Source organism: Lissotriton helveticus, chromosome 12 (genome assembly GCF_964261635.1).
Source record: "Lissotriton helveticus chromosome 12, aLisHel1.1, whole genome shotgun sequence".
NCBI lineage: Eukaryota > Metazoa > Chordata > Amphibia > Caudata > Salamandridae > Lissotriton > Lissotriton helveticus.
In genome coordinates this window covers 372968186-372983825 of record NC_136073.1, presented here as the reverse complement: position 1 = coordinate 372983825, position 15640 = coordinate 372968186, and the positions used below count along the sequence as shown (strand labels likewise).

Sequence of the window (15640 nt, the reverse complement as noted above, 5' to 3'; positions counted from 1 at the left end):
GGTAGATTATACCAAACAGTTAGAAGAAAAGTATAGATGGCCCGTATCGGGTACATGGGATGCCGAGTGCATCATGCGAGTAGAAAAAGCATTATGGAAAAAGAAAGCCAGACAGTCACAGAAAGATGCCATCGAGTTATGGCGCAAAGAAGCTCATAAAAGAACCGAAAAAGAAATCAGAAAGTCAGAACTAAGTAGAGAATCCCAAGAACGAGCCCAAGAAAGAGAATTAATCGAGATAGGTGAACAAGTTAGAACTGAGCAATCAGACAGACAGAGGCATGCCCTCATTAAGGGTATGTATCCTCTTCTTGCTGAGGGCTTGCCAAAAGTGACCCCAGAGGCATCCAGTAATTTCCCGCCACCACTAGTTCCGACCAAGCTACGTCACAAACCGACCGCAGCTGATATTTTTATTTCGTCCTATTTGGACGACACAGTCCCCGAATATGCAAATCCTGTTCGCACTCTGCCTGTCCCTGTAAATCAGGCACTTCCTGCTCCTCCAGACACCGGGGTGCCCTTAACAGCCCCCCCGGGTCAGCCCGCCATACAAGTCCAGCCCACGTTACAATTACCGACCCTGCCAGGACGGAAAGCATCAGTTGATGATTCCAGTATAGGGGCCGCAGGGGGAGGTCTTCCTCAAACCCCGCCGCCATACAAGCGTTTATCAGCACTCGAATTACATGCTCAAGCATCACAGCGTACTCCTAAAAGTAATAAGTCTGTTGCAGAAATCAGGCAAACCCTTGGCGAATGTGTCTATGACCCAGTTCCAGGTGAATTTAATATGGTTTTATATTCCGTACGCATAAGGAGGGTGACCGAGTATCTAGTCACCTTGCCGAATATGAAAGAAGATCTAGACAGAATATATCGTTTCATCCGTACAGGGGATGATCCAGAAAGTATTAGTGATGCCATGTCTCAAAGGAAAGCCGAGATTCAGCGTATGATATTAAAGTTCTTAATTAATTGTCTAATAAGAGAACAAGATTACCCGTCTAAAGATCCAGCCGAAATGAAAACTCTGACAAAGTGGAGTGATAATATAGCCGAAGGAAAGCACAATACCATTAGTGCCATGGAAAGTATGTACAAGAAAATCCGTAGAGAAATAATAAAGATACACGAACAGCGTAAAGCCGCACAAGTAAGCGAGAAAGAAAGTACCTCTGATCCTGAAGAGGAAGACGACGAGAATACTGCCAGAATAGCGTATGTAGGAAAATCTAGATTTCCAGATCGCCATTTACGTCTAGAACACAAGTCTATTTTCCATCATCCAGCACCAGAACAAGGTTCCCTAGAACAGGTATTTCAGGCTACCGATCACATTCTGAAATCACGAATCGGTTATAGTGAGTTAAGTACTATGCATGAACAAGAACTAGTCCGATCAGCAGTCCGATGGATTACTGATTCTACCACTTTTCCAGACGAAATAGTGGCACAAATGTTTCTGAAAATGCCCCCAGCCGAGCAGCGACTGGTGGGTATGTATATGATTCAGCACCTCATTACTTTGTATGAGGGTCAGCACTCTGATCCAGGTCCGTTACATGATATCCTGAACGAATTACTCCAGTACAAATGGAGAGGTCTAGGTACCGATTTAATTAGTGTCATTCTAGAACAGCGCCACAAATATAGAACGTTTCTGAACCCGCATTTTGTTCATGTCTCACCCCCAGAAAGTAAATCATTCTACATAGACAGACAGAATCCGTTACGAGAAGTCCACCCAGTCAGAGGAACGGGTGGCGAAATGCAACGAGTGTTTGTATACACTCCAATCACAAAGATGGAACTCCTTGAGATGAAGAAATTAATTCCCTGTCATGACAAAGATCCAGCAGGGTTCCATAGAGAATTAAAAGACATGCTCCGTATGGGAGAATACACTTACCCAGATATCATTAAAATGTTAAAGGTCCTGTTGCCCGCAGGGGTGTATGAAAAGCTAAAGGAAAAAGAATGGGAGGTGGGAGAGAAAAAGATCGATTGGACAGTTCTAGAAGCTGAAGACAAGGCACGAGTACCAGGTACCGGTCTTGGAGAAAAATGTAAAGAATTACCAGAATTACTGATACAAGTTTTACCCAGATTATTGACAACTAGAAAAGAAGACTGGGATGCAATCTCAGCCTGTAAACAGAAACAAGATGAAGATATTAGTGATTTTTATTCTAGATTTGAAAAATGTTTCAGTATCAACAGTGGTCTCAAGGCAAGTAGTGAGTCATACCCTCACCTTTTTGTTACTAAATTAGTCGAGAATTCAAGTCCACCAATTAAAAACCGAGTTTTGAAAGTCGAAAGCACCTGGCAAGCTAATACTCCGTCCCAGATGCTCCAGATGCTCCAGTATCACCAGAATAGAATCAGGGAAGAGCAAGAACACGAAAGAAAACGTATGAAAGACACGAAAATGAAAGTGCTAGTTGCACAATCTGTTCCTCAAGACAGTCAGAAGAGGGGTCCGAATCAAGCCAGTCATCCTGCAGCTCCCGTTAAAGGGAACTGCAATTATTGTAAACAGCCAGGTCATTTTATAAATGAGTGTGCAGTTCTGAAACACAACATAGCTACTGGTAAGACTAAAGAAAGACCACGTCCGCCTAGACAAGAACAAGTTTCACAGACTCCTCAGTCACAGAATGCACCACAGACAGTTCCAGCACCGCAGCCTATTGCTGCAACACAGCATGTCACATCGCAGATGTACCAGTATGCACAGTCTGAGTATCCAGAGTACCAGCCATATTCATGAAACAGCCTAGAGAGGGAGGTAGGCTTGCCTCTCATCGAGATACCTGTAGATCAAGAAGGTCCCTATGTTCACAGTCAAGTATTAGGGAAAGACAGAAAGTTTTTGATTGATACAGGGGCAAGTAGGACCACAATTAGTCATGCCGAAGTTCCAGGGGCTCCGCTCTCAGGCTCTAGAAATGTTTCCCTTGGATTTTCAGGAAAGCCTATCATAAATGAGATTTCAAAGCCAGTTACTCTAGAAGTAGGTCCATTGTCCCGCACTACTGATCTGCTACTTACTAAGTCATGTCCAGAAAATCTATTAGGCATTAAAACACTGAAAGAATTAGGTGCAGTTATATGTTGTTCCCCAGAGGGAATACGTCTGTTCCTACGTGACTTTAAGGGTCACTATGTATTACGAGATTTTGATTCCAGACTGTCTAATGTTCCGCAGCATTTATGGGCGCAAGGTCCAACTGATGTAGGTTACATGCAAATCACACCCTATCGTGTGACCCTCAAACCAGGTGTAGTGTTACCACGTATCAGACAGTACAGATTGCCACCTGAGGCTGTAGCAGCCTTATCCAAAATTATTGACGAGCTCATCGCTCAAGGAGTAGTTGTAGAAACTGACTCCAACGTATGTAACTCTCCGATCATTCCAGTCATGAAACGTACTGATCCAAATGCACCCCCAGTATATCGATTAGTGATTGATTTACGAGAGCTTAATAAATGTATTATTCCGCAGTACCCAGTTGTCCCAGACATCTCTTCCCTACTGACAGCCATTGATTCCGAAGCCACGTTCTTCACAGTAATCGACCTCAAGAATGCATTTTTTAGTGTTCCAATTCATCCAGACAGCCAGTTTCTTTTCGGATTTTGTTTAAATGGAAGGAGCTATATGTTTACACGCGCTCCTCAAGGTTTCACAGAAAGCCCTAGTATTTACAGTCAAGCACTCAAGAGACAACTAGACAATATTCACATGCCAACTGACACTGCCCTGCTCCAGTATGTCGATGATCTACTGATCACAGCCCGTTCTGAACGTGACTGCGAGCGAGCGTCACTCACGGTTTTGTATTTCCTAGCCGAGATGGGGCACAAGGTGTCCCCTTCGAAGCTTCAATTCTGTGTCCAGCAAGTGGTATACTTAGGACACTTGCTGTCCAAGAGGGGTAGGCAGTTGACACCAGACCGCATCCAGTTAATAGCGAGTCTTCCCCAGCCCAGAACCCAGAAGGAGGTACGTGCTTTTATTGGCCTTACTTCTTATTGTAGACAATGGATTCCCCAGTATGCATTTCTAGCCAAGTCACTGATACAGTTAACGACACAGGAGGCAGCCGTATCGACTGTTCTCCCTTGGACATTTGAACATACACTTAGTTTCAACGAGTTAAAGAAAGCCCTATGTCAAGCTCCAGTTCTAGCTACACCGAACTACAGTAAGCCTTTTACACTTTTCGTTACTGAACGTGAAGGTACAGCATTATCTGTTCTCACACAAGATCAAGCAGGACAATACAAGCCCTGTGCTTATTTTTCGAGCACATTAGATCCAGTCGCCCAGGCGTTGCCTGCGTGCCTCAAGTCAGTTGCAGCCACAGCACTAGCTATCAGACAAAGTGATTCCATAGTCTTAGGACACTCCTTGACAGTACAAGTTCCACACTCCGTGGAAGTTCTGTTAAACCGAACACAAACTCAGCACTTGACAATTGCACGTTTAACAGGTTATGAATTGACACTGTTCCAGCCACACATAGAAATCAGACGCTGCAACGTCCTGAATCCTGCTACACTGTTACCATCAGTTAGTTCAAATTCTGCCACACATGACTGTGTGGAAGTAGTCAACATTACGACAAAGCCAAGACAAGACCTGACAGATATTCCGTTACCAGACTCCGACCTGACACTTTATGTGGACGGTTCATGTATGAGAACAAGTACCGGAGAACTAGTCGCCGCGTATGCAGTGACTACTGACACCGAAGTTATTGAAACACACCGTATTGATACCCTGTCCGCTCAAGCAGCAGAGCTAGTTGCTCTGACACAAGCCTGCATACACGCCAAGAACCTGAAAGTTAATGTTTATACAGATTCACGTTACGCATTTGGAGTTGTACACGACTTCGGAGTGCTCTGGCAGGAGAGAGGTTTCATGACTTCTCATGGAACCAAGATTCAGCATGGTCTCCTTATTCAAGCTCTGTTAGATGCCATACATTTACCGACATCCATTGCTATCATGAAATGCAAAGCCCATACGAAAGTTACTGACATTATTTCTCAAGGTAATGATCTAGCAGATCGCACAGCCAAGCTTACAGCACAGACTCCAGACAGTCCAGTTAACATGACACACACTCCAGATCCGACTACATGTATGACAGTTAAGGACCCTACACAAGATGTCATAGATATCCAGTTACATGCTACTCCCGATGAAATCAAGAAATGGTCCGAACAAGGAGGGGTCCAGACAGATCAAGGATGGTTAACGAAGGGTAGAGCCACATGGTTTCTCCCCGACTCTATGGTTCAAGTCATTATTAATACCGCACATAGTCCAGCACATTTAGGAGAAAAAGCTATGTTAGACAGTATCCAGAACATTTGGTTCAACAAGCATTTACGAGCTGCAGCCAAGCAGAAAGTCCGTACCTGTATGATATGTTGTCAGTTTAATCCAGGTAAAAGTGTCCCGGTGGAACAAGGTGGTTTCCAGCCTCCTGACCACCCTTTTGAAGTCCTCCAGATGGATTATATTCAGATGGAGCGATGTCGAGGTTTCAAGTATGTCCTTGTAGTTGTATGCGCTTTGTCCAGATGGACAGAAGCATATCCAGTCCCAGATTACACAGCCGCGACCACTGCCAAGCAGTTGGTTCGTGAATTCTTCCCTCGATATGGACTCCCTAGAGTCGTATATTCTGATAACGGCCAGCCATTCTCCTCAGAACTAATGAAGCACGTTTCCCTGTTATTAGGGTACCAGTGGAAGTTTCATTGTGTACGCCATCCTGAAGCAGCCGGTCTAGTCGAGAGACATAATCAGACTCTGAAAATCCGTATTGCAAAAGTGTGTAAAGATAAGGGTGTGGACTGGCTAGTAGCTCTGCCAGTTGCTTTGTTTTATATGCGCATGGTCGCACATTCCAGATCAGGTCTGTCCCCGTATGAGGTCGTATTCGGCCGCCCCCCTAACATGTGGGGTACTCCTAGACCCCGAAGTATTACTGATGTTTCATGTAATATGTTGACAGATTACCTAGCTTCCTTGATGTCTGCCCTCAACTCATGTCGTTCACAGGTTGCTGCCGCATTTCCAGACAATACCGAGGTGGCACCGCACGAAATTGTTCCAGGTTCCATGGTGATGGTCCGGAACTTTGACAGATCAAGTCCGCTGGAGCCTCGATGGAAGGAGCCCCGTCAGGTCCTCCTCACCACCCGTACAGCCGTACAGTTGGAAGGCCGAAAAGGATGGATACACCTTTCTCACGTTAAACTTTTTAAAGGACTGAAACCCGTCTTTAAGAACATTTCCCAGGATATCAAGACCTGCCAAAACATTGCTCTCAAGGACTGTCCCGCAAATGACATTGATACAATCCCTCCCTTGGTAGAGAAAACTCCGCAGCAGGAGTATAAGTTAAAGCTCCGGTCTAGTAAAATAAGTCAGTCAGTTTGATTGTCTAAGTCCTCCCCTAGGTGAAACGGTTAGACTGTTTCTGACATGTATAAAATAGACCCCCATAGTGAGAGAGTTAGCAAGAACTCGATCAAATGTATCGTTTTTCTAAGTTTCATATTATTTCTCAGCATTTTGATTTCCTGCACTAGTTATGCATTTTTTCTGTATCTCCATGTAAATAAGTCTGCTAATGCTACAGTAGAGCACACGTTTGGTGACCTGTCTCCTCACGAATATTCTTACCGCCTCGCTATGCGTAATAATTCTTTCATCCGCACGTTACATTACTCACACCAGACCAGCAATGCCACTAATTGTTGGGTGTGTGGTCGACTCCCCCCTTTCCAGACACCGAAGGGAGTTCTGCCACTTTTTCCTTATCCATTCTCACATAATGGTTCGTGTGGAGCATGGTCCACGTTAACGTCCTCCTCAACAGATATGTCTTTTCTTAACAGTACATGTTTCCCAGACAAGCAAGGTTCCCCCCACCGAACAGGTTTAGATCTAGAAAATGAAGTATATAATTTAGGTAATTATTCGTCGAATTTCATGGTCCTGAATGTTCAGTCTGATACTACTCCAGACTCACCTGCTATTTCAGTACTACCAGTCAAAGGCGAATTATGTGTCCGAAATAAGGGTTCTGTACATGTAGGACATAGTGAATGTACTACTATTGTCAAGTATAGTGACAGTGGGAAATCTATTTTTAAAGCTTCACGTCATTCTTATTTTGTTTGTGGTCAAACCGCATATGTTTGTCTGCCCCTCGATTGGGAGGGAACCTGTTACATTGCTCTCCTACTGCCACCAGTTTTTCTAGCCCCACCTGACTACCATAGGAATTCCTTCCTAGTACATACTAGACACAAGAGAAATCTCCCGATTGTCGATTATACTGAAACTGCTGCAGAACAATTTATTGATATAGATAAAGGTGTGTTCCCTTATTTAGGTACAATTGTAAACAGTAAGCTAATTCGTAGATTAACAAGAACCCTTGAAGCTGTAGTAGATGAGACTGCCTCCGCTCTAGGTAACTTAACCGAAGAACAATCCTTTATGAGAATTGTCGTTTTACAGAATCGTCTCGTCCTTGACGTCATACTGGCCGATAGGGGCGGGGCCTGTAGAGTCATCGGATCTAGTTGCTGCATTTTCATTCCAAATAACGCGCCGTCTGTTTATTCAGCTATAACCAGACTCCATAAAATTGCCCATCTGTTACACCAAGATCCAGGCACCTGGACATGGTCCGGTTGGTTCTGGAATATAATTTCCGCATGGGGATGGAAACTCCTGTCCTTTCTAGGTATTGCAGTAGCGATCATAATTAGCTGCTGCCTCTGTATACAATGTGGCCCTGCGATTTGCGGCATTTGTGCTACCTCTTGTATTCCTAGTCCCAAGCCCCGTTCTAAATCTCGTTCCAAGACAATTCGAGACGAGCAAATGATACTGTGTGAAATGATAGATGGTATCATGAATATTGATGTTTCCTGATGGAAACGTAGTGACAAGGAGGGAATGTGGAAAAGTAAATTTTGTCATGTTCTGTGTCCCTACGTGTCATCCATCATATGTTATGTGTGCATGACCAATATGCATATGCATTCCCCATGTCTGATTAATGACGCAATTACAGTTGTGTCCACCTCTAGTATGCCAGTTTCCAGTCCTCGTGAATAATACGAATATCAGGCCTATGTAAAGCTACGTTGCCACGTTTCTCAGTGTGCACGTTATTCCATTATAAAGTCCCCGTTTCTAGGCCTCAACAGGGCCTGGACATCAGATTCAGCTCCTGTCTCCTGAAGCCTCGCTGAGGAGCGATACAGCCCCCACCTGTATCCTCGACCTTTCACTTACTTCCTGCCTCGCAGTGCCCGGTGCAGCTTGGCTCTGCCTCTGAGTCTGCCAAAAGTATGTTATAGTTCCAGTTATCAGTTCAGTCCTCCTTCTCTGCATTCCTAAAGCTACTGAACTGCATCAATAGTTTCCGTCATTGTCTAGCCTATTCGGCTCCACGTTAGAGAAACACTGCATTTAATGGTCATTTAATATTCTTCATCACGCACTACATGTAGAATAATGCATGGTCCAGTCTTAGAATCAAGTTAGCCTTTCCCCTCATAACTTCTAGTTTATATCAACATGTTCCCTAAACATCAGATACTAGATAGGGTTTAGGTACATGTCGCTCCGACTTTCCAGACTTTAGTCTCTGCTCCTAGCACAGAGTTCATAGCCCCCAGCTTCTCCTAGTAATACGTCATTGTCAGTTTACGCGCACCACCAGATTAGAGGTCCCGGCTCCTTAGGTAGCCCCCTCCAATGTTTCCGCCCCATTCATGACATATTCTGTTACGTTTGCACCACATGTCTATGTATACGCCCAGTTACACCTACTTTTACTCTTATCTTTCGCGACTGCTACGCGTCACGCCTTCTGCTCCACCCACTGCTACGCCTACCGCAATGTAATGCTATGTGTTTGCGTTATGTATATAAACTCATGTATTGTTATTAAACGCCAGCGCGCTCATCCCAGACCCAGCCCCAGCAGCTGCTGGGCCTCTTTTCCCCTGCTGGGCCCCTGTTCCTATGCAGGTTGTCCTGTTCCTGTCCTTATGCTGTATTAAACCTGCAAAAACTCCTACTACCTCGAATCTTGACTCTTATTTATTGAGCTATCTGTTATGATATATGCCTAGTCAAAAATAGGGTATTATTTATTTATTTACCACAATATGTAGAAGATCTAGATGTGGAGAAGAGGGTGGAAATGGAGGGGATGGTGGCACAGGATAAACAGGACTGGTAGCCACATCCTTCGTTTTCTTTAAAGAATTCTTATAGTTAGAGTTCTCAGAAGGAAGCTTGCGTTTAACTGTAGATTTAGCATGAATATGTCCTGTATCAGGATTGATATAAATCTTTTGTTTGGGAACCAGCTTGGGATGAACAATGTCAAAATTAGAGTCAGAAGGTTCAAAACGGCTGTCTTTTGATTTCGGCACCGAAGGTTTTGATGCCGGGATGGACTTGCTTTTAGGAGCGGAAGATTTTGGCTTTGGGTTTCAAATTGGAAGGTTTCAGATCTGAAGAGGATTTCGGTCAACTCCGTACCGAGCCAGCAGGCTTGAAATCGGATTCCGTGCCAAGCCGGAAGGCGGGGCGTAAGAAATATCATTTCGGTGCCGACCTTGGCCAGAAGGCAGAGATGGTGACGAAGTCTTATGAGTTTTGGGTATAAGCTTAAGGGGGAAGGAGTGTTTGGTACTCACGGCACCCAGTCCCAGAGGCACGTCTTCAAGCTCCATGTCTATATCGAGTTCCGAATTCGTCTCTGGAACCGAGATGGCCTATTCCTCTTGTTCTGCAGCTTCGACATTTTCAAGGTTAGATTCTTCACTGAAGATATCCGGAGTGTGATAAATATTCTGATGTTGTATTTCACGTGGTGGAGCCCGTTGATCCCGGAGAGTGTTTTTGGACCGAGAAGATTTACAAGTGTTGCAGTTGTTTTTTTTGTGCTCTGCAGACAAACACACGTTAAACACTTTATGTGAGTTGGTGAGAGGATACTTAACGTGGCACAAAGGACAGAATTTAAACAGAGATTCTTCCATCAACAGAAGACTGTACTGACACGGTCAGGCCCAAAGGCCGTCTACAAAGTTTTCGATCCAAAATTAAGGATTCGTTAAGCGAAACAATACGCGGAGAAGTGGGAAATGTGACAAAGCAATACTGTCGAGGGTAGAGTGGATTGCGCACCGAGGGAACCTGAACAACAATTTCGTTCCGGAGCGCAGCAATACATGTCCAAACCAGATGGCGGAAAAAAACTATCTGACAATGGAGTCGATGCCCATGCACACCATCACCAAAAAGAGGAGTCACCTGCATCATGACTTGAAAGACTTCTTCAAAGAAAAACTACTTGCAAACATTCGGACCCAACACTACATGGCAGGAGTATGCAAAGCATGTGTATCTACAGCACACATGCCTGAACATATCTCTTCATTTATTCTTTAATCCATATACTGCAAAAGATAGCTTTAGTGGTAAAGATTTGATGAAAGCAACTCCAGATCACGTACAAGAGAAAGGGAGGAAAGGAGCAGCGTGCTGGGTGGTAACAAAATGCTCTGTGATGTCAAATCTGGAGTAGATTCTGGAGCGATAGTGCCAACTTCAAACTCAGGAATGGTATTTCCAATTTTCCGGTACCAAGGTAGCGCCAGGAGGAGGTGAAAATGCAGGTAACACTTTTTATAGCAAAACTTCACTCGTACACAAGTCAGGTCAATTGACTATCTCAATAGTATTCAGGAATACAATTCTACCCACTTCTCAGAGTTTATGCTGCCATATAATAATTGTCAACCTAACAGTGCTCATAATGTTCATTCTTAATGGACCACAGGCCCATATTTCTAGTACATACAATAGAAGATACTATAGGGACTTACCTAAAACAACATGGGTGCCACAAGTGTATAGTTTATTCCAATGCTCAACTACTTGGTTGTAAAGAAAAGTAAGATTTTCATGAATTTTCAAGCAAAATATTGAACTGCTTTCCACAGCCTGCAGATATGAAGGACAAAATGAGTTTTTCACTAAAACATAAATCACCAATTGAAATATTTTCTAAATATAGTGCTTTACAAGAACACAAGATACCTGCCCTGCAAGGTACAAATGGAGAGATGAACATGATGCTCATTTCACCCTAACTCATGCGTTGCATGTGACTGCAAAAAGCACCACACCAGATTTTGAGAATGGAGCTAATATCTCAGGTTTGGCACTACAAATGGAAGGAATAGGATGCACTTGGACAAGCTCATCCAGAAAGTAATTCGGTGGCTCTGGAAGGTGAATTTGAGAAGAATGTAAAGCTTAGTACAAAGAAAAACTGTTTAGTATGAAGAACATCACGGAGAGACAATAATGTGGTATTCTAAAGTGAATTTTTATATGACTAAAGGTTGCAATATATCTGTAAGAAACATTAGTTAGTTATAGATTCCTTACCTTAGAATTACCCCCAGGTGTCAGACTTAATCCGGAAAGTTTTTTTGTCAGTAGTACCTCTGCGCATCGGAAGGTGGCGACGGTCCGCTCCGCGTCCATCATCATGGTCGCTGGGATGACGTTGCGGTAGCTACTTAGACGCTGCACTGGTGCGCTGACATCAGTTCTGTACACGACTTTTCGCACCAGAAACGCAGAGCCATGCAAGACACTGACCACTGGTGCAAAAAACTAGGGCCCTGAAAGGAAGTCCTTAACCCTACAAATCAGTTTGCAGAACGGGGCGGAAAAGAATCTATAACCAACTAATGTTTCTTACAGATATATCGTTACCAAAGGTAAGTAAGTTGTTCATCTGAAAGAAACGCGTTAGTTATAGATTCCTTACCTTAGAATAGATACACCAGCCATACCAACACCGGTGGTGGGTCTGAGAAACAAGATCACATCAGAAAGTCCTGAGAACAGAACGGCCAAAGAAGCCGTCTCTCCAGACTTGGCTGTCCAGGCAGAAGTGTTTTGTAAACATGTGCAGCGATGCCCACGTGGCTGCCTAACAGATGTCATTTAGAGGAACTCCTCTTCCCACAGCAGTAGTGACTGCCGTCGCCCTGGTAGAATGGGGGCGTAGCCCGACTGGAGGCTCTTTTTAAGCCAGAGAATAACATGCCTTAATACACAAAACTACTCATTGAGAAATGGAGCGTTTGTGTACCACCTCACCTTTCTTGGCGCCCAGGTAGCCAACAAAGAGTTGATCATCCACCCGGAATTGTTTTGTGTGATCCAAATAGAAAGATAGCGCACGTTTTGGGTCCAGACCATGGAGGCGGAAAGAAGGTGGTCAAAGTAATGGTCTGCCCGATGTGGATGGCAGTGACCACCTAAGGAAGGAAAGATAGATGGTCCTGAGAACCATCTTGTCCGGATGGACAGACAGGAAAGGAGGTTTGGAAGAAAGAGCTTAGAGCTCACTCACCCTTCTAGCAGAAGGGATGGCTACCAGGAAAGCAGTCTTAAGAGACAAGAGTCTTAAAGAACAGTTACGAAGAAGCTCAAAGGGAGAGCACATTAAATAGGTAAGAACAAAATTCAAGTCCCACTGAGGCATAACAAAGCGGATTGGAGGAAAAAGATTAGCTAAGCCTTTTAAGAAACTGTTAAGTACCGGGGACTTGAAAAAATATGGTTGATCTGGTAGCCAAAGGAAGGCAGAGATGACTGAAAGATAGCCCTTGATAGTGCCCAGAGCAGAGCCCTCCTGGGCTAAAGAAAGAAGGAACAAGAGAACTTCCAAAAGAGGGGCAGAAAGGGGATCCACAGCCTTTGCCGTGCACCATGCCACCAACTTGTTCCACCAGCAGGCGTATACCGTCTTAGTGGAGGGAAGTCTGGCTGCCAAGATTACCTCACAGACTTCGGGAGGGAGGTCGAAAGACGTCAACTGCCAACGCTCAATCTCCACGCAAGGAGGTGGAGACTGGACAGGTTTAGATGGAGGACCATCCCAAGCTGCTGCGACAAAAGATCCTCACGAAGAGGCAGTCTGGTTGGAGGATCGATGGCCATGTTGAGCAACTTGGGATAACACTCTCCGTGCCCAATCCGGAGCCAAAAAAATGACTTAGGCCTGGTCGCGCCTGATCTTCTTCAGCATTCCGGGCAGAACTGGTATAGGTGGAAAGGCGTACAACAGACCGCAACTCCACTGGAGCGAGCACCGCCTTGGAAATTCCAACAAGCAGAATTGCTGACATTGGGTGTTCTCTTCAGTGGCGAATAGATCTAACCAAGGCTCTCCCCACTGTCGAAAGAGACTGTGCACCACCTTCGAGTGAAGACGCCATTCGTTATCCATCATGCGGCGGAGTTTGTCGGCCTGGCGTTCAGAGAACCTGCCAGGTGTTGCACCGCCAAGGCAATGCCTTGATGCCTTGATGTTCCAGCCATGTCCAGAGGTACAGAGCCTCCCGACAGAGGGTCCACGACCCCACCCATGGCAATGATGTTGTCCATGAACACCTGCACTACTCTTCCCCAGACAGAGGGAAGGAATGCTTTCAGTGCAAGACGAATCGCCCGGAGCTCCACAAGGTTAATGTGAAGCCCGGACTCTGCCAGAGACCAGAGGCCTCCATCTCTCCCACATGGCCGCCCCATCCCAGAAGGGATGCGTCCGTCACCACCGTGTGTTCTGGTTGGGGAAGCGAGAGGGATCTGCCATTGACCCAATGCTGGTACGTGAGCCACCACTGCAGTTGTCGAGCAGTGCCCTCCGAGATCTGGACGCAATCGGACTGATTCCCCTGATGCTGCGCCCACTGGAACTTAAGGTCCCACTGCAGAGCCCGCATATGGCACCTGGTAGGATCGACCAGCAGGATGCAGAAGGCCATGAGGCCCAGCAGCCTCAAAGTCATTCTCACCGAAACCCGGGATAGAGGCTGAAAGATCGGAATCATAGCCTGAATATCCCGGACTGACTGTTCGGGAGGATCGACCCGAAACCGTGTCGTGGCCAGAACCGCTCCGATGAAGAGGAGCTTCTGAGAGGGAATCAGGTGCGATTTCGGCCCATTGATGGAGGACCCCAGCGAATGCAGGAGGTCGGCTGTAGTCTGGAGGTGGGAGACAACTGCCTGTGGGGAGCCCGCCTTCAACAGCCAGTCATCTAGATAGGGGAAGACTGAAACCCGTGATCTGGGCAGATGAGCTGCGACCACTGCCATCACTTTCGTGAACACCCGAGGGACGCTGGTAAGGCCAAAGAGGACCACAGTAAATTGAAAATGCTTGTGGCCTACCGTGAACCGTAAGTAACACCGGCAGGCCGGCAGGACGGGGATGTGAAAATAAGCGTCCTGCAAGTCCAACATTACCATCCAGTCTTCTGGGTCAAGGGCAGACCAGACCTGAGCAAGCATCAACATCTTGAACTTCTCCTTCTGGAGGAAGCGATTGACGTCCCTGAGCTTCAAGATAGGACTCAGGCCCTTGTCCTTTTTGGGAACATGAAAGTAGTGAGAGTAACAACCACAACCTACTTCTGGGACATGAACACGCTTGATGGCTCCCTTGCCAAGAGAGCCGTAACTTCGTGCTGGAGAAGGGCAAGATGATGCTCCGACATGCAGTGGTATCTCGGTGGCATTGCTGGAGGGGTACTCTCGAAGGGGAGGGAGTAGCCCTTTCGGACTATTTGCTAAATCCACCTGTCCAACATGATGGTGCGCCAGTGGGGGAGGCGATGGCGAATCCTGCTGCCCACTGGTGTTTAATGGGCCTGAAAGGTCTGACTAGGAGGGTTTGGAGGCTGCCTCAGAGATGGGGTGGGATTGGTGGACTGGCCTGTCCACTGGCTCCCAGAACCACGACGGTTGTTCCCACATGCCCAGCTGAGTGAAGGTTGAGTAACTTGCTGCGGCCTGTGGCTCTGGGCAGGACGTAGTGGGGCACCCCTTCGGTAGCTACGAAAGGAGCGAAAAGCAGACTGCGCACGGCAGGTGGAGAGGCCCAAGGACCTCTAGAGCGTTGTATGCTTTGTCGCCAAAAAGGCGACGGCCATCAAAGGACATGTCCATCAAGGTGTTCTAGGACCTCCCCGGAAAAGCCAGTGGACCTCATCCAGGCGTAGCCATGAAGCGCTACGGACGTGGAAATTGTTCTGCCCAGAGAGTCGGCGGTGTCCAGCCCACAACGTATCAAACTTTGGTGTATCCCTCCTGGCGCCAACAAACTGGGAGAGCACTGCCCGGGCCTCCTCCGGACACTGAGGCAGCACCTGCGCCACAATATCCCACACCTAGTGGGAATAACGACCCAGGAGGCATCCAGTGTTTACAGACCGCAGTCCTAAGCTGGCGGAAGAGAACATTTTCTTACCAAGGTGATTCAGCTTCCTGGATTCCCTTTCCAGGGGAGCGATAGGGAATGCACTTTTGAAAGTGGAGGCTTGGACTACCAAGCTCTCCCGGGTGGGGTGTTGGTCGAGGAAAGCTGGGTCGTCTGGAGCCGGGCGGTGGCGTAGGGTAATCATCCTGTGCACGGGAGCCCCTGTGAGCATTAAAGGACGTCAGTGAGGGCCTCATTAAACAGCAGCAGGGGCTCCGAAGA

General features: G+C 46.3%; 1 protein-coding gene across 4 annotated transcripts in view; it reads right to left on the bottom strand.

Annotated features, from left to right (window-relative positions):
• TDRD12 (tudor domain containing 12) overlaps positions 1–15640 on the bottom strand; it is a 3388409-nt gene that overhangs the window by 1213782 nt on the left and 2158987 nt on the right. For all 4 annotated transcript variants that reach the window (XM_078668261.1, XM_078668260.1, XM_078668262.1 and 1 more), the window contains one exon: positions 10960–11077. In XM_078668261.1, coding sequence (XP_078524387.1) covers positions 10960–11077 — 118 coding nt within the window. The remainder of the gene's footprint in view (positions 1–10959; positions 11078–15640) is intronic.